Source organism: Diabrotica virgifera, chromosome 4 (genome assembly GCF_917563875.1).
Source record: "Diabrotica virgifera virgifera chromosome 4, PGI_DIABVI_V3a".
In the NCBI taxonomy this organism is placed as follows: domain Eukaryota; kingdom Metazoa; phylum Arthropoda; class Insecta; order Coleoptera; family Chrysomelidae; genus Diabrotica; species Diabrotica virgifera.
The window spans coordinates 129,252,868-129,279,699 of NC_065446.1; the positions used below are offsets into that span (position 1 = coordinate 129,252,868).

Genomic DNA, 26,832 nt, shown 5'->3' on the forward strand with positions numbered 1-26,832 from the left:
GCCAAACCTGTTCAAATATCTTCTTCTTTTTCTTCTTCTTCATTGGCGGATTGATACCTCTATGGAAGGTTGTAACTCCATCTTTTGCGCGGTCGGTCGATACTTCTTCTGCGGATTGGTGATTTATCTCGTGCTATTTTGACCACACGTATCTCCCCCATTCTGGTTATGTGGTTGTTCCATTCTTTTTTTCTATTTAGTGTCCATTCGTTTACGCACTGTATGTTACATTGTCTTCTAATATCTTCGCTCCTCTTTTGATCTCTCAGTGTATTTCCTGTAATTCTTCTCAGTACTCTTATCTCTGCCGTTTTCAGTAGTCTTTGTGTTGTGGCTGTATCGGGTCTTGTTTCTGATGCATATGTCATTATTGGTCTTACACTGGCTTTATAAATTCTTGACTTCATCTCAGTGTTAATATGTCGGTTTCGCCATATATTGTTATTAAGGCATCCTGCCAATCTATTTGCTTTTTGTACTTGATTTCTCACTTCTTTGTCTAGGTCTCCGTAACTTGACAATGTAATTCCAAGGTATTTTACTTCCATTACTTGTTCAATACTAATACCATCAATTTCTATTTTGCATCTGATTGGTTCTTTACTGATTACTATTGTTTTGGTTTTCTGAGATGAAATTGTCATATTGCATTCTTTTGCTCTTATGTTAAATCTGTGGACTAATCTTTGCAGACTATCTTCATCTTGGGCTATCAATGTTGCGTCGTCTGCGTAGCCATTCTATATCCTCTTCCTTTGTTGACGTTTTTGATGATTTCATCCATGATTAAATTGAAAAGCATAGGACTCAATGAGTCTCCCTGTCTTATTCTGCTGCCTATATCTATAGGTTCTCTAAGTTGTCCATCTATTCTGACTTCCATTTTGTTGTTTTGGTAGATGTTCTCAATAGTTTTTATGATACCTAGAGGGACTTCTCTATTATACAGAAGATAGATTACATCTTTGAGTCTTACTCTGTCAAATGCTTTCTTTAAGTCAATCAGACATAGAAATGCTGGTCTATTATACTCTAGTGATTTCTCAGTAATTTGCTTTATGACGAATATTGTATCTGTACACGATCTTTCAGTAAGAAAACCCTGTTGTTCATCTGCTAAACTTATCCTCTGATTCATTACGTCTTGTAAGATTTTAGTTTTAAGTTTTAGGGTAGTATTTAACAAGTTGATACCTCTGTAGTTTTCTGGCTGCTTTTATCTCCTTTTTTGAATAGTAGAATTAGTTCGCTCGTTCTCCATTCTTCCGGTATTTTATTGTGTTTTATGATTTTGTTAATTAATGTTGTTAATTGTTCTGTCATTGCTGCTCCACAGTATTTCAATAATTCGTTTGGTATTCCATCCTTGCCTGCAGCTTTTCTGTTCTTCAGCTTTTCGAGTGTTTTTCGTACTTCCTTTACACTTATATTAACATCTTCATTTGTGGTAATTTCTGGTATTTCCGGTTCTAGCATCATTTTTTCTTCCTCTGCATAGAGCTTTTTTAGATAGTCAATCCATGTATTCTTTTCTTGTGTTTTGATTCTATTAGTTCCTTTACCTCCGTTCTTTGACCTCTTATAAAGCGCCATATTTCCTTTTGGAGACCATAAAAATCATGTTCCATTTCTTTCGAAAAACGTTCCCAGTGATAATTTTTTATTCTTCTTACTACTGAATGTGTTTCGTTTCTTATAGTCTTTTAATTATCGTATGCCTCTTATGTTTTAGTTGACATGTATTTTAGGTAAGTTTTTTTCTTCTCTTTACATTTTTCCTTCACTTCTGTACAAAACCATGGAGTTCTTCGTTTTGGAAGCAATTTATTTTTAATAATGTTTCTTTCACCAAGAACTTCCTTGGCTAAGGCTAAGATATTAGACTTAGTTTTTGCCCAGCTTCCTTCGACTCCATCACTTTCTGTGATATACCTGTTGCTGCTTTTTTCCGTTAGTCTTTTTTGGAATAGGTACCTATCTTGTGGAGTCGTCCTGTAAGCTTTCGACTTTAATCTTGGTGGTGTATTCTGCTGTTTTGTTATCACATATATGTGTTTTCATTCTGATTTTGCACAATACCAATTTATGATCGATTCCTATTTCTGCTGATGTTAGTGCTCTTACATCCAAGATTAGAGACGGATGTAACTCTCTATTCGACAGAATATAGTCAGTCTATCATAGATCTTTGTCCTCTAGTGTTTTTAAAAGTGTATTTGTATTGTTCTTTGTGAGGGAAAAATGTACTGTTAATTCGTATTTCATTTATGCTGCATACGTCCGTCAGTTCAAATATCTATGTGTAGAATTATCAAGTTATCATGACCCAGCCAGAGACCTAAGAGGACAAATAAACAAGGCCGCAGTCATGTCAGGATGTTTGAGAGGTGTGATATGGAATAACCCATATATGAGAATGGACAGCAAAGTTAGAATTTATAAAACTTGCATCAGACCTGTTATGGCCTACGGATTTGAATCAAGAGAAGACACTAATAAAACCAAAAGCATGCTACGAACAGCCAAAATGAAGACACTAAGAGCAATAGCAGGGAAGACAAGAAGGGATAGAATACGAAACAACATCATCAGAGAACAATGTGGCGTGAAAGATGTAGTTAGATGGGGTAGGCAAAGACGAAGAGAATGGTTCAGTCCTGTAAAAATAATGGAGGAGCACAGACTACCAAGAATTGCGCTAGAAGGAAAATCAACTGGAAAGCGTCCACCGGAGAGACCACCAAAAAGATGGAGAGATAGCTGGCAGTCTACCACTCAAGAGATACTTCAACGTCTGAATTAACAGATCGACAGATCTACAACAAGTATAAGAAGAAGAAGAACTTGACATTAAAATTCAATCATGCATGGATAATAGAAATATACGTACATTGGTAGATATAAAAATAATTATTTTAATTTCTAACTTTCTAAAAATCCGATGACGCTGCCGGCCAACAATAACCTTAAATTTCCAATCAGCCAAGTTGAAATAAAAAGTATGCTTCGGACAAATTTTATTGTGATATTTATAGGTGAATGATGCCGACACCATTTCAAAGAGTACTTAATCGAGAAATATAAATCATCTCTCATCGTCAATTCATAATCAGGAATTCAATAATCGCAGTCCTAGAGTTGGATGACACGTGTCCACACCATCCGGACATGCTTTTGTTCGTTTGAGACCTCTTGAAAATATCCATTTCTGTGTGAAACACCGAATACTGGGGTTACAGTTTGATTTAGTGTTAAATATAAGCATAAAACTGTTTGAAAAATTTTGACAAATTATAATAAAATAATAATACGGATTAAATACGGGATGGTAAGTCGTCAAACGGACCACAGGAAACTTTCAAGTCATTTAACAATTCAATTTAAAGGATTTTTAAAAATCCCCAAGTAAAAAGGGTTTCCTGTAGTTGGCTGTATACCATATATCACAACAAAATTAAGTAAAATCCTTTATAAAAGGTATATAATTTATTAAAATTCCCTAAAAAGGGCTACCTCACATATGCAGAACGTTTTCAATCTGATTACAGATCATCATCAGTGCTGAACCTAAAATAAGTATAACCTAATAAGTTAAAGCAAAATCTTTTTAAATGTTGACTAAGGTTGAAAAGGGGTTTAGGTTATACTCACAGGATGCTCACATGCTAAGCCACCAAAATTAAAAATATTTGGGTAAAAACCCTTTAAAATTATACAGTCATGGAAACATTGACTAGAATTGTTATAAGTAACATGAACGTTGTAAATATTACATGATTAGGCCCCGGGCACCATTTGACCCTCACTTGAGTTGAAATGAAAGCTGAACCTCTGATCGTTTTCAACTCAAGTGAGGGTCAAATGGTGTCCGGGGCCTATTCATGTAATATTTACAACATCCATGTTACTTATAAAAATTCTAGTCAATGTTTCCATGAGTGTATAATTTTAAAGGGTTTTTACTCAAATAGTTTCAATTTTGGTGGCTTAGCATGGGGCCGTTCAAGTACTACCTAACGCAGGTTGGGGGGAGTGGGTAAAAAATCTTCAAAAATTGCGTTACGTAATACTGGAACGCCCCATTAAGGTGCGTTACATAGGTTAGAGGGGGTGGGTCAAAAATCTTCAAAACTTGCGTTACGTAATACTTGAACGCCCCCCATGTGAGCATCATGTTAGTATAACCTAAACATTTTTCAACCTTAGTCAACATTTAAAAATTTTGCTTTAACTTATTATGTTATACCTACTTATTTTAGGTTCAGCACTGATGATGATCTGTAATCAGATCGAAAACGTTCTGCATATGTGATGTAGCCCTTTTTAGGTAATTTTAATAAATTATATCTATACCTTTTATAAAGGATTTTACTTATTTTTTTTTTTATTTAAAAAAGATTGGAAATACTACATACAAACCGTGATTCCTAATTATACCTGTACCGGGTGTCCCAATAAAAATGGCTCTCGGCCATATCTCAGGAACCGTTTATAGTACAGCTTTGACAAAAAAAATATTTATAACAAAAGTTGCCTCGGGAAAAGTCTGGAAATTATTTTCATTATTGTAGGTTCACCGCTAGAGGGCGTAATTGAATATCAAAAATAAAAAAATCAAAATTTAACAAAATTTGACTAACGAAAGGGCACTGGAAATCCGATCATCGTATTATTCATAAAATTCTGCGCATATTTGATTTCACAAGTTTAAGTCTACCTTTGCAAATAAGAGGTGGGGGTGAGTGGGAACCTTGTGATGGTAAAATGGCTGTAAATCTGTTAAATCGAATTTTGAAAACTCGGTCGTGTTGAAAACAGCTCTTTTCGTCAATGTAAGAGTTATAATTTCGAAACAGGCTATTAAGTAATATGCCAGCTAGGAGGCGTTATTTAATTATTTTCAGAATTCTAGTTTTCTTTGGAAAATATTAAATACAAGTATGCATTTTTATTCCTGTATTACAAAATTAGATCAAATTAGCAACATAATAGCGAAAACCGCATGTCCATACCTTTCTTCTGTCTCGAGATATCTTAAGAAACGTGTAAATTTTAAACCTAACCGTGACTGTCGCCGGTAAACATAGTTAAGGGAAGGTAGTGTGCTGTGGAAAACGCACAAAAACATTTTCCAGATCTCAACGTATATAATTAATTAAAACAACAATTAGACAAACAACACTATAAAATATAACAAAGAATAAAAACAACTACTTAGTGACGACTTAAATGTTCAAATTATTGCCCATATTTTTTTTTTGATTCAAGCATTTACTCTTTCAAGAGTAGATTGAACAGCAGTCTTAATTTCTGCTCTCGAAATGCTTTGAATGGGGTTTTGTATTTTCTGGGTCATTTTTTCTCGAGTAGGCTTAGCTACAAAAACAAGGTCTTTAATCCGTCCCCATACCTCAATAAAAGTGAAACACCAAACAGTCTCCACACCAAACGGTTAAATCTGGTGATAGTCAGATAATTGGACCTTTTCTTTTCAATAATGCTATTATTGGTGAACGCTATCTAATTATTTTAAGAAATGAATTGCCTCTTCTTCTGGAAGATGTACCGCTAGCAGTTCGTAGGTCAATGTTGTTTCAGCACGATGGTTGTCCCGCGCATTTTTCCAGAGTAGTAAGAGATTTTTTAGATGAATCATTCGCTGATAGATGGATAGGACGAGGAAGCCTATTTTTTGGCTAGCCAGATTACCAGATTTAACTGTTTTAGACTTTTATTTATGGGGGTGGATTAAAGACCTTGTTTTTGCCGCTAGGCCCACTACTCGAGAAAACATGATCCAAAGAGTAGGAAACGCCATGCAAAGCATTGAGAGAGCGGAAATTGAGACTGCTGTTCAATATAATCTTAAAGAGTAAATACTTGCATCGAAAATTATGGGCCATAATTTGAACATTTAAGTCATCACTAAGTAGTTTTATTTCTTTGTTTTATTTTATAGTGTTGTTTGTCCCATTGTTGTTTTAATTAATACACGTTGACATCTAAAACATGTTTCTTTGTTTTTTCCACAGCACACTACCTTTCCTTAACTTCGTTTACCGGTGACAGTAACAGTTATATTTAAAATTTACACGTTTGTTAAGATATCTCGAGATAGAAAAAAGGTATCGACATGCGGTTTTCGCTATTCTGTTGCTAATTTGATCTAATTTTGTAGTACAGGATTAAAAATTCATACTTGTGTTTAATATTTTCCAAGGAAAACTAGATTTCTGAAAACCATTAAATAACGCCTCCTAGCTGGCATATTACTTAATAGGCTGTTTCGAAATTATAACTCTTACATTGACGAAAAAGAGCTGTTTTCAACAAAACCAAGTTTGCAAAATTCGATTTAGCAGAACCGGACTTACAGCCATTTTTCCATAACAAGGTTCCCACTCACCCCCCCCCCCACCTCTTATTATTTGCAAAGGTAGACTTAAACTTGTGAAATCAAATATGCGCAGAATTTTATGAAGAATACGATGATTGGATTTCCAGTGCCCTTTCGTTAGTCAAATTTTGTAAAATTTTGATTTTTTAATTTTTGATATTCAATTACGCCCTCTAGCGGTGAACCTACAATTATGAAAATAATTTTTAGGCTCTTTCCGAGGCAACTTTTGTTATAAATATTTTTTTCTCAATGTTGTACTATAAACGGTTCCTGCGATGTGGCCGAGAGCCATTCTTATTGGGACACCCGGTACAAATAAAATTGTAGTTTTTTATATTTTCATTTTTGGGTAGAAATTGTTTAAACAATTTTTTTTAACAAATATCAAAGATCAAATTTTCTTTCTCTGGAGCATGTTTTTTTAGGTTTTTTTGGGTAATTTTAAACAAGAAAAGTATCCTATGATTTTTCTCAAAAATTGATAGTTTTCGAGTTATAGGCGATTTAAAATCTAAAAAATGCGAAAATACGCAGTTTTGAGGCTTAAAAACTCATATTTAAAACAGTATTTTTGAGGTTGTGAAGTACTTAAACTGTATTGTAACTTTAATTTTCAAGATTCTGAAGAGTCGTCGGGTCTAACTTCAATTTACACCTTTGTTATTTAATTTTACATATGCGTGCCCATCCGATTTTTTTGCCGGTGCGGATCGCTCTATTTCAACAATCTATTTTCCTCCGAAAAATGTCTGTTAGGTTCTTTGGGACATTCTAAATAAAATAGGTTTCTTGTCATTTTTCTCAAAACTTAATAGTTTTAAAGTTATAAGCGATTTAAAATCCTAAAATGTGAATTTTCGCTTTTTTCTGATTTTAAATCACTTATAACTATAAAACTATTAACTTTTGAGAAAAATCACAAGATACCTATTTTATTTAGAATGTCCCAAAGAATCTATAAGAAATTAGTACAAACTAGTTTCGACTAATTTGGCCAAACTAGTTTGTCCTGAAATCGGGTTTGGCCGGTAACATAATATGTATCAATTATTCTCACTTGGATCTTGCTAAGTTGAAAATGGAAGTTTTCGTCCTCTATGTAACAGTTTCAGTTGTACTGAAGTTTTTCAGACTATACACTATCAATACAGTGATGTAGACGCACTTTACACTTTAGACGTATCGCAGGAGTATGTCAACTGTCACTGTGAAAGAAGAATTTTATAAAATACTCCTGTCACAGACGTTTACAGGTGGAAAAATATGTAATGTAATGTTAATTTACTTCGTTTATATCGATAATTTCCATCTCTACTAGTTTCATCTCTTTTTACTTCACAATGTATGTTTTTCATCTTTTGCGTTATTTGGCCGGTTATTAGCACGCTCATCACTGTATATCATACAACACAAGCAAGTTACATAATATTTATAACATAATGTAAATTGTCTTTTTAGTTTTAAGCATTGCTATTCGTTTGTTTTTTTTTATATTCAGTTATTTTTTGTGGTTATTTCGGTTATGGTTATTTTTTATATTCAGTTATTTTTATGGATTAGGTGTACGATTAATATAAATAAAATCATTATTGTTTATCAACGTGTAAAATTCATTTATTTTTTGTTTGTTGTTCTAGTGTTGACAGCACACTTTGTCGTCATCTGCTGCAATACCTCTGGCTCCTAACAGAAATAGAGCATGTCGTGTAAGCAGACCCTCAGAAATTCTCCTCGGGGCACACCGGACATCCCTTTGACGACAACCGATGGCAGGGAGACATGGAGCAAAAAAGTCGACTTTTTGCTCTCTGTCATTGGATTCGCTGTAGATCTAGCAAATGTATGGAGGTTTCCATATTTGTGTTACAAAAATGGAGGAGGTGAGTTGAAATAATATTTTCTTAATATTGTCATAAAAAGACATCACAGATCTTTCTTCCTATTTATTTTCAAATTTACAATCTGCTGTTGAAATATGTAGGTGAATATGATTATTGTTAAATTCATGAGAGAAGAAATGATAAAAAAATAGTCAATTACAATCCAGAAGTCACCAGCAAATTTGAAAATCTTAGCTGTATTTGTCATTGAAATATGAACCTTGAATATAAGATACGAGAGGATCAAGGACAGTTTCTCGAGGGACAGCGACTTGTATAGGTTAACAATGACAAGATTCAGTAGAGGGTCTGACTTAAAACTATCGATCGACTTCAAAAAGTAAGCTGATTGGTCTATGCCAGGTAATAATATTTGGTGATGTCCAATTGAATTGAAAAAACAACATCTAGAGGTATGTCAACTATTTTAAATTTTTATTGCAGGTTTCTTTTATCGATTTTCAAATCGGAACATATATTTTCGGTTTTTAATCGTTCTCTAGGAACTACGGAATGGGTCTGTAAAGAGGAGTACGCCTCTATATTTTGTCGTATTGCCTATCCATAAGTCGATCTGATACAACAGCCTAGGTTAGGTTATCTTTTGTCATAGACATAATACCCCAGGCTGTGAGTAAAAAATAGGTCGATTTCAGGATATAATTCATGAATTTTTGAAACCTATCATGTGTTGTAAAGGACGATGCCAGCAATAACTTCTACTAAAATGTAACCAAAAATATTGTGCGCTTTTTTTATTGCGATTTTCATTTGTTATTAAGTATTTTCTATGGGAAATAAGCCACAATTTTACTAAAAAAATGAATTTATTAACTTTTCGAAGCCCAAATCAGGTTTCGTTGTCAAAATACCAAATACTATTCTTATATAAAAAATTTCGTTGTCAAAATACGAAACCCGATTTGGGCTTCGAAACGTTAATAAATTCATTTTTTAGTAAAATTGTGGCTTATTTCCCATAGAAAATACTTAATTATAAAAATGCCACAAGGAAATAACTTCAGAACAACATTTCATTTGTTAAATTTGCAATTTTTAATGATTTTTAATTTTGCAGCTTAGGATATTGATTTTAGAGAAAAACTTTTTAATACAAAGTTGTAGTAAATTAAAAACCTACAATTTGCAAACGGTTATTGCAAAACAGCCTGCAAAATGTCCAAAATGGCCGTTTTTTACAATTGCATTATTTATTGTACAATTAATTTTTTTTATTTTTTAAAGCTTTAAAATGAAGATCTTTCAATTCCAAACATAAAAAAATGTAAAGTCAGATTAACGAATTTGTTGCTTAGATATTATAATTTATTTATCCCAAGAAGTCAAATGTCGAAGGCTATAAATTTTTGAAAAAAAATCGTAGAGAGTTGGTGAAACATCTAATCTCCTTCTAAAGAGTTATATTTTCATATTCTGATGTAAATAAATGCGTAAAACATTTATAAATCTCTAATTTTTGGGTTTGAAAATAAGGGGGCAAATTTCGTTATAAACATTTAGAGCTGAAGCGGCCCTGTACATCCTATGAGTTTCTAACTTCAGATTATTGTTGTTGAACATGAAACGAAGATTTATAAAAAAATAAAAAATTTCTACGACCAACTGAAGCCGAGATAATTTTTGGGTTTGAAAATAAGGGGGCAAATTTCGTTATAAACATTTAGAGCTGAAGCGGCCCTGTACATCCTATGAGTTTTTAACTTACAGATTATTGTTGCTGAAGACAAAACGAAGATTTATAAAAAAATAAAAATTTTCTACAACCCACTGAAGCCGAGATAGGGTAAACCATACAGTTATTGGACACTTAAGAAAATTTCAACTTTAAAAATTCGTAATTCACATTGTTCTCTGCAGATTGAATTGAAATTTATACAAAACGTAGTCTAAACAGTTTATTACAATATGGCTAAAAGGATTTAAAGAAAGGGTTAAATCTTTTCTGTCAATATATATTTATTAAAAATAGTTACAAAAATTATAGTTATTGGACAGTTTACTTAGTTACAGGACACTCAAAATTAGTTATTGGACAACTGCTTTAACACAATACAAACCTAAAAATAAATGAAAATTACAAGAAAAACCAAAATTTCTGTGCGGTATGGGGTACCTATTATGTACAGTTGTTGACACAATTAAATTTTATAATTGCTTCTGTGCTTCTTTGTATTGAGTGAAAAGTTCGTCAATATCTTCATCCTCACTGTCTTGGTTACTGTTATTAGCATCGGAATCACTATCCTGCAGATTGAAGCAGTTGTGACATATAAATAGATCACCATCGTTAGGTATATGCTGTCTATGCTTAACAGGAATACAACATTCGTGATAATAAAGACTACAGTCATCGCATTTTAATTTATTCGATTGAATATCATTTGAACAAATAGAACATTTGACTTTTTTTGAATTCTTTTTGTTGCTACACTGGTTTTTGGTTAATTTTTCTTCTCTTTTCCGTTTCCTTTCTTGTTTTTGTTTTTCCTGCTCTTCTTTTAACTCCTCCTTTTTTCGTAACATTTCTTGATATCGTGCAGATGTAATAGCAAAAGGAAGTCTTTCCGTGTTACGTTTATTTTTTCTTTCCGGTACAGTAGGAGAAGTTAAAAAATTGCCCAACAATTCGTGTTTAACAATAATTTTACTTGTAGAGGGTAAGTCATAAACATTAGTTTTATATTGTTGAATATGGATATCATTGGTACTATTACTCTCAGAAATATTTACATTTTCAATACCACTTTTTTCTGATGTTTTTATTTCAGTATTTTTAACCGGAGATGTGATAGCTATATTTTGAATAATATGAATGTTTGTGTCTCTATTTTTTAGAACCATTTGGTTATCAGAATGTTTTGGATCATGTTCAAAAAAATTCCAGATTTTGAACAACAAATTCAAATTATCGTCGCTAGGTAGATTATTCTTTTGATTTTCTTTTAAATTCTCTAAGCTATGAACTTTTTCAGGACCTAAGATATTTACGAAAGTATTATAGTCCATCTTGGGTTTCTTTTGATGATCCGAAATGATTAAATTTTTTACTACTTCTTTACCTAAACATTTTGTGTAGTCAATAGCATCTGCTTTAAATGGAAACAATCCGCAAACCTTGAAACCATTTACTACTGTTTCAGTTTTACAACTTTTTTTTGTAGCTTGCTCCAATATAGAAGCAAATACAACCTTATTGACTACCCCTCCTGGATGCTGTTCTTCCCATTCTCTTACTGACTGCCGCCAAGCTTCTTTTAGTGGACGGAAAATAGAGACGTCACATGGTTGTAAAATCCTTGTGGCGTTAGGACAAAGTGCAATTACTTCAATTTGCAGTTCATTACACAATAGACTTAATTGGTAACTTAAGTGACTCTTGTGCCCATCTACAAAAAGAATAACTGGAAGCTTAATATTATTTTCAATTAGGTGGGGGTAAAAAACATTCGCAATATACTGATAGAATGTCTCTGCCGTCATCCAACCATTATCGCTTCTGCCCACACCCCATTTAGGATTAATGCCTTTAGCAACTTTTTCTGGAATACGTTGATAAGGATAAATAACCATAGGCACGCAAATTTTACCGTCTGCTGAAAACGTAAACATCACAGTGACGTTTTCTTTTGAACAGCTTTTTTCAACATTATAAACATTTTTTGAACCTTTCATAGCAAATACTTTTCCAGTAGATGGACATATTTGAAATCCTGACTCATCTCCATTAAAAATTCTTGATGGATCAGTTAGAACTTCTTCTAGATGTTTTTCTTTGACATAGGTTTCAATATTTTTAAACCAGTTTTTGATGTCTCGTTCAGATACACAAGCGCTAGCTGCCGTTACACCTTCACTTGTCCTTTTAGAAACCTCTGGATGTCGCTTCAAAAATCCCTAAAAAAATCAAACGATAAATACCGATTAAAATACATTTTTTTGGCGACTGACTTTTAACCATCCATCTCCAGGTCGATTATCTTTAAAGTTATTGGGGCGAGGATTTTCGGTTAAAAATTTTTGCACGCTGCTTTTTAAATCGTTAGCCTTTTTGGGGAAACCTTTTGAAGCGGTTTCTTGTATCCATCTGGAATATTGAATGTAAAATCAAATAATGCTATGGATTAAGATAAATTTAATGAACGTACCTAACCAGAGTATTCTCCTCCTCGCAAGTTAAAATAGGAGACGGTCCAAGTGTATCTTTATGTTCCGGATGTTTTAATTTAAATTCTATAGTGGACTTCGGAATTCCATATTTTTTTTCAGCTGTTCTATACGATTCAGTGCCATTTTGGACATCCTTAACAGCTTCTATAAGTTTATTCTTATCGTATTTTCTAAGTTTAGGCATTTTACTACAATCCTAAAAAATCAATTTAGTGATTGGACGGTCAAATTTAGTTATTGGACAGCTGTCCAATAACTGTCAAATCGATTACTAAATTAATTTTACTGCTATCTCCAGTTAATTATACATAAACACGTTGAAAATTGTAGAAATATGTGGTAAGTATAGTTATCTAGTGATTGGACAGGTGTCCCATAATAGAATTCAGCAAGTTTTCTAGTTTAGTTATTGGACAGGCGTAATTAAATCCAAATTAAAATCCCTATTACTGTACGCGATCTACCTTAGGGACTATAAGTGTCTTAACTACACGCTTTTAAATAAAAATACAATCTTACCTTAAAAATAACACGTAGTTTTGAAAAAAAAGTCAGAGCAGATGCTTAACACAATGCTTAGATGTCACTTCACTCACATAACCTAAAAATATTTACCGCCAAAATCACAGAACCCGTTAAAGGCAGAACATGGACATAAGAATGTACGTAATATAGAAGCGAGTAGTGCCACCTAGTGAAATATACTCTTGTTAGCACTTGCAGAAATCTTATAATCGTAAGTTAACACTGTAATGTCCAATAACTGTCTCGTGTCCAATAACTGGCGTTTTACCCTAATTGTTTTTTTTTTCTTAAATCGTAGTACCTTTATTTATACCAATTAAGAAATTTTTTTACAGTCGTTGACTAAAGAAAGACTTATATTATCTCAAAATAAAAATTATTATAAAATATAATTACATTTAATTATTAAAAATTATTTTTAAAATCGGTGCTTTTGCGAGCGGCCGAATTTTGCAAATCGCCCGGCTTGCTTCAAATCCGCGCGCTCGGAAAATTTTTACGTATACGCTGTGAGCTCGTACGTAGAGGGGATATTTAAAAATTCGCGAGCGCCAGTAGTGGCAAGTCTGTAAACGTTTACTGGAAATTTGTCATAAATGTCAAAGTGATTAATTAAAATTAAAAATAAAAACATTAATTACAAAAAATATTAGTTGGTCAAAGCTGCGGTATATATTTATACATTAAATATACTTACGTTTTAAATACTGAATTTAAGTTTTTTTAATGTTCCGTAATATGTAGTTATAAATTAATCTATTAATCTTAGCTCCATCTACACGATCATTGTGAAAGTATCCGAAATAAGAAATTAATATTTCATTAATAAAACGTCAAAATGATTAGCAAAATCTAAAAAAAATCGATTACAATTTAACTACTTTTTTGCGTTGTAAATATTAAGCGATAACAATTAAATATTTATTTTAAAAATTACCGGTGAAAGTTGCATTACTAATCCGATAGGAGCGACACCAGCGAAGTTCAGAGCGTATAGTGCGGCAGTTTCGTGCAAATATTTATAAGAATTGCACATTTAATGATACAAGCATATAATTTGGTCCACATATACCGCACATATAAAGGTTCAAATTTAGATATGAGACCATATCAGATTTTGACTTTTACAAAAATGACGGTCATTCAAAATGGGCGACTATAATATGTGACTAATAGCACGATATCTTTTCAATGAAAAGTCCGATTTCAACCAAATTTGGTACATAGGTTCTTTTTGTGATTTACAAGATCGATGTCGTGAACTGGAAGAATCGATTTACCAGAAGTTGTGTTTTTCCTGGATTTTTATGTAAAACTATTTTATTTTATGTAAATAATTTATTTTCAATTTTTTCACCCTGTATATATTAATTTTTCAAAATGGTAATACCACCATTAAAAAGGGCGTAAGAATATGTTTTAGGAAATATTTTGAACTTTTTTTAGTTATGTTAATTACCATTTAATAAATGCATAACGTGTCTTCACATGTACCTATGTGTGGCAGATTCTTGCAAATATTATAAGAATTATTGTGCGCCTAATGGTAGCGGCATATAATTTGGACCACATATACTACACATACAAAAGTATAAATTTAGATATAAGGCCATCTCAGATTTTGCCTTTTACAAAAATGGCGAGCATTCACAATGGCTACTATACATATGTGACAAATAGCACGATAACTTTTGAACGAAAAGTCAGATTTCAGCCAAATTTGGCATTAAGGTTGTGGGAACCGGAAGGGTCAGTTTACTAGAAGTTGTGGTTTTACTGTTTTTTATGTAAAAATACGTTGTTTTTTTCAACTCTTTCACCATGTATATATTAATTTTTCAAAAAAAAGTAATACCGTCATTGAAAAGAGTGTAAAAATATTTTTAAGGAAAGATTTTGAACTTTTATGTTAATGTTAATTACCATTTAATAAATGCATAACGTATCTTCACATGTACCTATGTGCGGCAGATTCATTTTGAATGCCCGCTATTTTTGTAAAAGACAAAATCTGAGATGGCCTCATATCTAAATTTGAATCTTTGTATGTGTAGTGTGTGTGGTGAAAAATTATATGCTTTTACCATTAAATGCGCAATAGTTCTTATATTATTTGCACGAATATTTGCACGAATAGGTTCATATGTACATGTGAATGGCAATTAACATAACTAAAGAGTTCAAAGTATTTCCTAGAAAATTCTTTTACGCTCTTTTCAACACCGTTATTAATTTTTTAAAAATTAATATATAAAGGGTGAAAGAATCGGTAAAAAACATGTTTTTATATAAAAATCAGGAAAAACACAACTTTTGGTAAATCGATTCTTCCGGTTCAAGACCCTGGTCTTACACATCAAAAAAAGAACCTATATAATAAATTTGGTTGAAATCGGATATTTTGTTCAAAAGTTATTGTCCTATTAGTCACATATGTATAGTCGCCATTTTGAATGCCCGCCATTTTGTAAAAGGTAAAATCTGAGATGACCTTATATCCAAATTTGAACCTTGATGTATGTAGTATATGTGGTCCAAATTATATGCTTCTACCATTAACAGCACAATAATTCTTATAATATTTCCACGAATCGGCCACACATAGGGTACATGTGAAGATACGTTATGCATTTATTAAATGGTAATTAACATAACTAAAAAGTTCAAAATATTTTCTACAAAATATTCTTACGTTTTTTTTCAATTGCGGTATTAACTTTTTGAAAAATTAATATATACAGAGGGGAAAAATTGAAAAAAATATATATTTTTACATAAACAACTAGTAAAAACACAATTTCTGGTAAACCGATTCTTCTGGTTCACCACATCCATCTTGTAAATCAAAAAAGAATCTATATACCAAATTTGGTTGAAATCGGACCTTTCTTTCAAAAGTTATGGTACTATTAAACACATATTTATAGTCGCCATTTTGAATGCCCGCCATTTTTGTAAAAGGCAAAATCTGAGATGGCCTCATATCTAAATTTGAACCTCTATATGTGTAGTATATGTGCTCCAAATTATATGCTTGTATCATTAAATGTGCAATTGTTTCACATATCGGCCGCACTAGTAACTTGTATTAAATTTTGTCAGAAAACAATTTAATAATATTACCATTATAATATACAGTCTATTTACCACTGTAGTTGTTTTTCTTGATAATCTTTTATAGGTGAAATTTCATTTCGGAAGAAATAATATTACAAAAATGATACATATATACAGGGTGTAACAAAAATACAGGTCATAAATTAAATCGCATATTCTGGGACCAAAAATAGTTCGAAGGAACCTAACTTACTTTAGTACAAATATGCACAAAAAAAAGTTACAGCCCTTTGAAGTTACAAAATGAAAATCGATTTTTTCGAATATGTCGAAAACTATTGGAGATTTTTTATTGAAAATGGACAAGTGGCATTCTTATGGCAGGAAAATCTTAAAGAAAAATTATAGTGAAATTTGTGCACCCCATAAAAATTTTATGGGGATTTTGTTCCCTTAATCCCCCCCCCCAAACTTTTGTATACGTCTCAATTAAATTGTTATTGTGGTACCATAAGTTAAATTCAATATTATTAAAACTTTTTTGCCTCTTAGTATTTTTTCGATAAGGCAGTTTTTATCGAGTTGAAGCTTATTTTTCAATATGTTTACATAAAAATTTTATGGGGGTTTTGTTCTTTTAAACCCCCCAAATGTTTGTGTACGTTCCAATTAAAATATTACTGCGGTACCATTAGTTAATCACAGTGTTTTTAAAACTTTTTGGCCTTTTTGTATTTTTTCGAAAAGGCACCTTTTATCGAGATGTGACTTCTTTTTTAATATAGTTCAAAATATCCCTAAACATGTAACTCATAAATAAATGTTCATATTATTACCATGTCTCCATAATCGTACTTAACCATATACAAATATGTGGTGGATTTGACAAATATTCGAAATATCTCGATAAAAACTGACTTTTTGAAAAAGTACTAAGAGGCAAAAAAGTTTTAAAAACAGTGTGTTTAACTAATGTTACTACAATAATAATTTAATTGGAACGTACACAAAAGTTTGGGGGGGTTTAAAGGAACAAAACCTCATAAAATTTTTATGGGGTGTCCAAATTTCACTATAATTTTTTCTTAAGATGATAAGAATGCCACATGTCCATTTTCAATAAAAAATCTACAATAGTTTTCGATACATTCGAAAAAATTGATTTTCATTTTGTAACTTAAAAAGGCTGTAACTTTTTTTATGTGCACATTTGTAAGTTAGGTTCAATCGAATTATTTTTGGTCCCAGAATATGTGATTAAATTTATGACCTGTATTTTTGTTATACCCTGTATATGAAATATATAACTATATGTATTTTTAATTTTTTCATTGTTATATAAATATAATAATAATAATGTTACTTCTTAGTATAATATACAATATAAAATTTTTCTTCTTGTAGTGACTATTCGTTTTGGATTTCACATATAAAAGTTTATCAAGAAAAACAAATACAGTGGTAAATAGACTGTATATTATAATGTAATATTATTAAATTGTTTTCTGTCAAAATTTAATAAAAGTTACGTAAAAATTTATCGAGCGATTTGCAAAATTCGGCCGATTGCAAAAGCACCGATTTTAAAAATAATTTTTAATAATTAAATGTAATTATATTTTATAATAATTTTTATTTTAAGATAATATAGTCTTTATTTAGTCAATGACTGTAAAATAATTTCTTTTTCTACGACCGTTTAATAACATGCTCATTATTCGCTATTTTTTCATAGATAATAGCACCCATTACTGTACCCGTGAGTAATAATTCATTACTCACGGGCTGAAGTTATTCACGGGTCATTACTCACGGGCTGAAGTTAAATTCAAGTGTCGCATGCCACTTTTAATATTAATCGTATATAAACTGCAAATAAAATTACTTAAACTTGTTTATTTAATACAATAATTATTGTAATTTATACCAATAATTAACTTCGAAAAATTTTTAAAGGAATTTTAACTGTAACAATGTCAGTATATTTTTTACGTTTATATCTTGTTTACTAAAAATTTTGACGTTTATCATTTAATTTAGTGACAGTGACATTAGCGCATTTTGTTTATGTTAATTGGAATTTATAACTAATATTGTGTTTGTTTTTCAAGTTATATTGTGTTAAATATGTTATACTGTGACGAATTTCTAACTGAGGCCGGCCCTGCCCCTAGTAGTCAACAAACAACAGCGACACGTCATCGACGAGTATTGTCTCCGCTAATCCAGAAGTTTCCCCGATGATAGGCGTGGACCCGCCTCAGGCCTTCCTGACTGTTCTCGAAGCAGAGCCGTATCTATATAAGCGGATGATTTTTAAGCAGCAGGCAGTCAGTTAATATATTCGACGCGATATATTGTTTTATTGTTTGATCGGGTTGCTGAAATGTATGTATTTGTAAAGTAGATAAGTCGTATTTGTAAATAAATTAAATGTTAGAAAGTGTAAAATAAATTAGATATTGTTGTTAAATAAGTGTTAATTGTAAGTGTTATAAATAAACAATTTCAAGTAAGTCTTTTATTTATTTAATAATAATTAAAAGTCAGTTCGCGTAATATTTCCTAAAAACGTAACAAAATGGTGCAGAAGTGAGGATACTTGAAATACATAAATTTAACGTAAATTTTCGGTTTAAATAGAGTGTGGAACTTTTAAAAATAAATAAAATATAAATCGTAATAAATAAAGTGTGTGACAATGTCTTCACAACATAAGAAAATCACTGAATTGATCGTTAAGGAGCTCCGCAACCAGTTAGAAGAGAGAGACATGGACACTACTGGGAAAAAGGCTGATCTAGTCGAACGTCTAAAGAACGCTCTTCAAGAAGAGGGCCAAGATCCAGAAACCTATTTGTTTGAAGACAAGCATGCTGCTTTGATTTCGTCAATTACATCGTTAGAGAGCAAAGTTTCTAGTGAAATCTCCCAAGTTTCCTCGGATGTTTTGAAAGTTTCGACAGACATTACATCGTTAGAGAACAAAGTATCGACAGACATTACATCGCTAGAGAACAAAGTCTCGACAGACATTACATCGTTAGAACATAGAGTTTCTAGTGATATTCTGAAAGTTTCGGGTGATATTTCATCCCTTGAAAGCAAGATGACTGACAAGATCTCTAAAGTCACTTCGGATTTTGTCGACAAGATATCGTCCATAAAATCTACTTTTGAAGAAAAGATCAAGGAAATAGAAAAGAAAATGGAGGAAACGGAAAAAGTAGACAAAGGGATGGAACCCATCTTAACAGACATTAAAGATGATGAAACGAAATACAAATTGGAGCCACGGTTTATAGTTGAAGGGAGTGTAGGTCATGCTCGTGTTAAGGTGCCAAATTTCGACGGAAAGTCATCATGGAACAACTACATGAAACAGTTCGAATCGGCGGCCAGAGCGAACGGATGGTCCGAAAAAGAAAAAGCTGTAAACCTCACTATTGCTCTTCGAGGCGACGCTTTGGATGTCCTCCAGACCATAGCCGTAGAGGAGACAGATGACTTCGAGCAGCTTAAAAAGAGACTGAATATGCGATACGGGCACGAACATTTAGAGCATGTCTATCAGTCGCAGTTTAAAAATCGAAGACAAAAGAAAGATGAAGCTCTTCAAGAATACGAGGTCGATATTGCCAGGTTGGTACGATATGCATATCCAACAGCTCCCGAAGACATGATGGAAAAGTTGGCTGTTCAAACATTTATTGATGGCCTTCGTGATCATGAAATGCAAAGAACACTGCGATTAGCTCGTCACAAGACGCTGGTCGATGTCTTGTCTGCCGCCCTTGAATACGAATCAGCTACCCAGGCCTCTGGTGGGTACAGTAAAGTGAGGACTGTGAAAGAGGAACAGGATGAGGACAAACTTGACCAGCTTGTTAATATGATGAAAGACATTGCATCCAGGAAAACGAAGACCATAAGGTGCTGGAACTGTGGTGAAATGGGACACGTACGGGGTTCATGTAAGTACCCTAGGTACAATAACAATCAAGAGACTCACCAGCAGGAAAACTAGAACGGGTCGGCCTTAGGGGGGCAGCTTCGACCCGCAACTTTTCCAAAGACCCTCTCATACTAATAGCTTCTTTGAAGTGTCGTGAAGATAGTGTATATGTGGATGGAGAAATAAATGGTAAAAAGTATACATTGTTGGTGGATACCGGAGCGACCAGGACCATTATACGACCGTCAGTTTTAAACAGCCGTAAGAAACTCTTACCAACGAGGTTGCGACTGCGGACTGCCACAGGTGAAAACGCCAACACCCATGGAGAAATCCAGATACAATTAGGGATTGGAGCAGAAAAGTTCGTCCATACTGTCATAGTTGCAGACATCGAAGAAGATGTTATATTAGGAATGGACGTAATGAATTTGCATGGATTTCAATTGGATTTTAAGAATAGGGTAATCAAAGTTGGCAACGAGGAGGTATTTCTTCATCCACATGATGACAGAACTGTGCTAGCAGCCATTAAAGAAGATACAGTTGTGCCTGCGAGGAGTGAAACGATCATCGTAGCGCGGCTACAGGGAACTGTAGAAGAAGGAACGCCTGTTATGATGGAGCCATGGAACCACGACGAGGAGGTTGGCCGAGGAATCATAATTGGAAAGGAATTGGTTACTTCTGCTAAAGAAATTCCCGTGAGATTGATTAATGTCAATGACTACCCGGTGACCATCAAGAAGGAGACAAAAGTAGGAACTTGTGTACCCGTGACGTCCATAATCCGTCAGACAACAACATCAGATAATCCCAACGACAAGTTCGACCAAATGGTTGCAGTTGCAGGCCAATCTCTGAATCAAGTGGAGAAAAGGAAATTAAGAAAATTTCTTAGGCAATATCGTGACATATTCGTACCGAAAGGAGGAAAGACAGGAAGAACGACAGTTGTCAAACATAAAATTGACACTGGTACCGCTAGGCCAATTCGTCAATCAGCTCGACGATTACCACAGGCGAAGAGAGAGGAAGCTGAAAGGATTGTTCAAGAAATGAAGAAAGACGGGGTGATAGAAACTTCTACGAGCCCATGGGTCTCTCCGGTGGTCCTGGTCAAGAAGAAAGATGGAACTACGAGGTTCTGTGTGGACTACCATTTGTTGAACAATGTTACCAAGAAAGATAGTTATCCTCTGCCTCGGATCGACGACACGTTGGACACATTAGCTGGAAGTAAATTGTTTTCTACGTTGGACTTGAAGTCTGGATATTGGCAGGTAGAAATGGATCCAGTGGACAAAGAGAAGACGGCCTTTACGACAGGATCTGGATTATGGGAATTCAACGTTATGCCGTTTGGACTCTGTAACGCTCCTGCGACATTTGAGAGGCTTATGGAAAATGTGTTGAGAGGGTTATCTTGGAAAACGTGCCTGGTGTATTTAGACGACATAATCGTTTTGGGAGAGACGTTTGAAGACCACCTGAAGAATTTAGAAGACGTCTTTAATCGACTTAAAGCTGCCCAGTTAATGTTAAATCCCAAGAAATGCCAGTTATTTCAAAGAAAAGTCAATTATTTAGGTCATATAGTCAGCAAAGAAGGAGTGGCCGTGGATAAAGGAAAAATCGATTCCATTAAGGAATGGCCTGAACCAACTGATAAACATCAAGTGAGAAGTTTTCTGGGACTATGTACTTACTACCGGAGGTTCATTAAGAAGTTTGCAGATATCGCTAAGCCATTAACGCGACTTACAGAGGAAGCAAGAGATTATTGCTGGGATGGAGACTGCCAAACGGCCTTTGAAACTTTGAAGAGGCATTTAATTACAGCGCCAATATTAGGGTATCCACTACCAGAAGGAGAGTTCATCTTAGATACGGATGCAAGTAATGTGGGAATTGGAGGAGTGCTGTCTCAGATCCAAGGAGGACAGGAACGAGTCCTTGGATATTTTAGTAAAGTGCTTTCAAAACCTGAACGAAATTATTGCGTCATGAGAAGAGAACTTCTAGCAGTAGTAAAATCAGTGGAACACTTCTATCAATACCTCTACGGAAGGAAGTTTCTAATCCGAACCGACCATGCCGCCCTTAAATGGTTAATGCAGTTTAAGAATCCAGAGGGTCAGATAGCCAGATGGATTGAACGACTTCAAGAATATGATTTCAAGATCGAGCATCGGGCCGGAGTTAGCCACAGAAACGCTGATTCTCTATCTAGAAGACCGTGTCCAGCAGAATGTTCCCATTGCAACAAAACAGAGTCAAAGGAAGCAGCAGTACTAAGAACAACAGTGGTCAACGACGAGTGGACGCCTACCAAGATCAAGGAAGAACAAGAAAAAGATCCAGTTTTACAGAAGATTCGAAAATGGAAAGAAGAAAATCGTCGACCATCTTGGCAAGAAATATCAAGCCTAGGCTCAGCAGTTAAGACGTATTGGGCCCAGTGGGACTCATTTATCTTGGAAGACAGCTTGCTTAAACGAGTAATAGAAAATGATGATGGTTCGGTGAGGAGAACACAGTTGGTGATTCCAAAGAGCAGAGTAGCCGAAGTACTTCGTCTGTTACACGACAGTCCATCAGGAGGGCATTTTGGTGTAAAGAAGACCCTTCAGAGAATTCGGGAACGATTTTATTGGATGAAGAGTTCCGACGATGTGAAGGACTGGTGTAAGAAATGTACTACCTGTGCTACAAGTAACGGGCCCTACCGGAAAAGAAAGGCTCCTATGAGACAGTACAATGTTGGAAGTCCGTTTGAAAGAATAGCTTCGGATATTGCCGGGCCATTTCCAGAAAGTGACAATGGATGCAAATACATGTTGGTGGTAATGGATTACTTCACGAAGTGGGTGGAGATCTTCGCAATTCCAGACCAGAAGGCCGCCACTATTGCAGATGTGTTAATCAAAGACTGCATCAGCCGATTTGGAAGAGATTTGGAAGAGATCTACCTCTGGAGATCCATAGTGACCAAGGAAGGAACTTTGAGAGCGATCTATTTCAAGGAATCTGTGATAAACTAGGCATGAAGAAGACAAGAACCACGGCCTATCACCCGCAATCGGATGGAATGGTGGAGCGTATGAATAGGACAGTTGGCAAGTATTTGACAAAGATGGTGTCCAATCATCAACGAGACTGGGACCAGTACCTTCCGTTCTTCGCAATGGCCTATAGATCTGCTGTTAATGAATCAACTGGCCAAACACCAGCAAAAGTCCTATTTGGACGTGAGATGCGTCTACCCTGTGATCTAGAGTTTGGATGTCGACCTGGAGAAGATGTTGCTGGTGAGGATTACGTGAATGAATTACGAAGAAGAATGGACGATATACATGAGTTGGTCCGTTCTAATCTTCAGATCGCTAGCGACCGAATGAAGAAACGATACGATACCCAAGCCGAGAGGGGATGTTTCAAGGAGAACGACAAAGTCTGGCTTTATAATCCAAAGAAGCGAACAGGTTGTTCTCCCAAGTTGCAGCAGTTCTGGGAAGGTCCGTACCTCATTGTCAAGAAAATCAATGACGTTATCTACCGAATAAGCAAGATTCCTAGGGGAAAGCCGATGATAGTCCACCATAACCGGTTGGCGCCGTACGAGGGAGACCACGACGTAGATGAAGAAGTGGAAGTCAACCAAATTCGAGGAATACCTGACCTTACCTTTGAAGAGTTCATGGGTGCCTACGGAGGTACCGGTAAAGCAAGACATGGTGTTACCACTGAAGAAAAGCGAGATCTTCTCGCACTTCCCGATGACTATTCGCTGGCCCATACCATCCCGGCCAGTATCAAAGACGCACGAGGGTTGGCATCCGCCTTCCGAAGGAAGTTTGGTCGAGTTGCAGAACTTCAATGCCAACTGCCAGCTCCTGGAAAAGCATTGAAACTCCAAGATGCATCACGTTACCTATTCTATCTGGTAACAAAAGACACTGTCCGTGACCAACCTACCTACCAAGATGTATGGGATGCATTAATTCAATTGAGAGAGCACGTGTTGGAGTCCGACGTGCAAAAGTTAGCCATACCAAAGTTAGAATGCAGCCAATTAGACTGGAGAGTTATCCGAAATATGGTAGAAGAAATTTTCCAAGACACCGAGGTCCAGGTGTTAGTCTGTTGCAATCCGCATAGTTACTGGTGCGGAAAGAAGACCGTCCCCTGTCACTTTTATACAACTGGGAGTTGTAAAAGAGGGTCCAGTTGCCGATACCAGCATCCAGTTCCAGTCCTGACAAGGTTCCAGGAGGAACCATCTTTTAAGGAGGGGGCAATGTGACGAATTTCTAACTGAGGCCGGCCCTGCCCCTAGTAGTCAACAAACAACAGCGACACGTCATCGACGAGTATTGTCTCCGCTAATCCAGAAGTTTCCCCGATGATAGGCGTGGACCCGCCTCAGGCCTTCCTGACTGTTCTCGAAGCAGAGCCGTATCTATATAAGCGGATGATTTTTAAGCAGCAGGCAGTCAGTTAATATATTCGACGCGATATATTGTTTTATTGTTTGATCGGGTTGCTGAAATGTATGTATTTGTAAAGTAGATAAGTCGTATTTGTAAATAAATTAAATGTTAGAAAGTGTAAAATAAATTAGATATTGTTGTTAAATAAGTGTTAATTGTAAGTGTTATAAATAAACAATTTCAAGTAAGTCTTTTATTTATTTAATAATAATTAAAAGTCAATTCGCGTAATATTTCCTAAAAACGTAACAATACCATATTATGTATAGTTATATAGTATTATATTATATACTACAGTTAAATGTAAATATACATTATAACTATATATATTAAATACGTCCACCGACAACAGCAATTTCCTATTTATTAGATTCACTGACAGTAGGTAGGTACAAATTTAAGCTTTTAATTTTTCGGAAACGAGTAGAACTTATATTGAATATTTCTAGTTGTATTTTTACAAAAAATAAGAGTTTAGTAATAGTAGGCAACCAATTATTCAGCCACGTACTGGGGGTAAATAGCATTTAGGTATTTTTTAAATTATTATAATTTAAATCTCGAGTAGTTGATAACTAAATTTTTTACTAATTAAAATAAAAAAAGGTCGTAGAAAAAGTATAGTATTCTACTCGGATGTAATGGCTATTACATGCTCGTTGAATAATATACTATAATAGGCCAATCAAGTTAGGTTTTTACTAGACATAACGGAAAAGACGAGGTTTGACAGTTGAAATGTGTAGTATGAGATATTACAAAAAGACTACCATCTTTGGATTCATCAATTTTTTAGTGGAACATTTTTTAAATAAACAATCAAAACGTCAAACTTAGTTTTTACTCATAACTTAAAAACTTGTTTATTTAGAAATTTGACGTCCACAGGTAACTTTCTCAGAAAAAAAAGATACATCGAATGAGATACGCTAAATAAAAATCGGTTAATAAACAAAAAAGTTATTGCAAAACGGATGACAAAATCACTGTTTTTGAATATAGTTAATAACAATTTTATTGTTTGTTAAAATACGTTTTAATATACCCAAAATTGAGGGCACTATGGTGTTTGAATGGTGTGCAAAAAATGGTCCAGATCTGTTAAATAGTTTTCGTAAAATTGAATTTGTTTATAAAATTTTTTGAAAAACGAGGTAATTTCTGAGGCTGGTCCAGTTAATATGGCTGAATATATCTCAATAATCTGGGGCTCATTTCCTTCGTTAAGATGTATACTAACAGCTTATGAAAAAAAAAAGTAAAAAAATTACATATACGTACACAAAATTATTTGTTAATAAATAGCAGTTTTTAAGCTTATAAACAATTTCAATAATTTCGTAGAAATTAGATCAAATTAAATGGCAATAAAAAATACGGAAAGTTGGTTAAAATACAGAACTTTCAAAAAAAATTTTTAGGTCCTACAACCCTTAGGGTCTGAGATAGCCCCTTTTTTTTAAATCACTGTTACGTTAATTAACAACACTAAGAGATGAAATTAACCAATCTTTTATAAGAAAAGTCAAAGTTTTTAAAAAAGTTTTTAGTAAGAAAAAATGTTAAAAATTGTTTAAATAGGAGTGTTATAAACACAGAGTATTTTGCGTTACGAATAAAGTAAAAAATAGCGGGCGTAGTCGACTGACTGAATAGTGGGCGCGGTTGGCGACCGGCATGCGGCAGCAACTATTAAAATTACGTTATCCCGACCACAAAAATCCACTTTAAGGTGAATGACAAATTTTCGTCATTCCTTATGTTTTCGAGGTCTCTGAATCCGAATATGGAGTTAATTTTTTTCTAGAATTAGTGGGACGTGTTCAAAAATCAAATTTTATGCAAAAATGAGAAAAATCAATTTTGATGATTTTTCAATTTTAACTCACTGTATTTTTGGTCGCTGTAAATATTTTCTTTTGAAAATTCTTTGAAGCATTTAGATAACAATGAGATTTGTCCAAAATGACTCAACACGTTAAAAGAGAAGTTGTTAATTTTTAAACATTTTGTCGTCAGATTTCGTTAGTTTCATGTTTACTTAAAAAAGTTGAGTGACAAACTTTTTAGTTTATAATTTTAATTAACACAGAAATAAAATATAATTTATGAAGAAGTTTTCCAAAAAAATTTAATTTAAAATATGCAATAGGAAAAATGTTATGTGACTTTATAGACGAGCGGCACACGCTTATTTCTGAAGATACTGATACTAATTTTGGTCATACTTTATATATTTGATGGTGCTCAAAACTAAAATTAGGGTTGTTTTGAATTTTACGTGGGGGAACATTATCAAAATCGCAACTTTACCCTAAAAATAAAAAAAATCAC

General features: G+C 34.0%; 2 protein-coding genes across 3 annotated transcripts in view; one reads left to right on the forward strand and one right to left on the reverse strand.

Annotated features, from left to right (window-relative positions):
* LOC114329331 (sodium-dependent dopamine transporter) overlaps nt 1-26,832 on the forward strand; it is a 333,781-nt gene that overhangs the window by 80,764 nt on the left and 226,185 nt on the right. For both annotated transcript variants that reach the window (XM_028278387.2, XM_028278388.2), the window contains exon 2: nt 8,038-8,280. In XM_028278387.2, the coding sequence (XP_028134188.1) occupies nt 8,100-8,280 (181 nt within the window). In that variant the 5' untranslated portion in view covers nt 8,038-8,099. The remainder of the gene's footprint in view (nt 1-8,037; nt 8,281-26,832) is intronic.
* On the reverse strand, nt 12,091-13,006 carry LOC126883925 (mblk-1-related factor 1-like). Its single transcript, XM_050649697.1, has 2 exons — nt 12,447-13,006; nt 12,091-12,195 (listed from the first exon to the last, which is right to left on the reverse strand). The coding sequence occupies exons 1-2, from the start codon at nt 12,650-12,652 to the stop codon at nt 12,186-12,188; spliced, it is 216 nt and encodes a 71-aa protein (XP_050505654.1). The 5' UTR covers nt 12,653-13,006; the 3' UTR covers nt 12,091-12,185.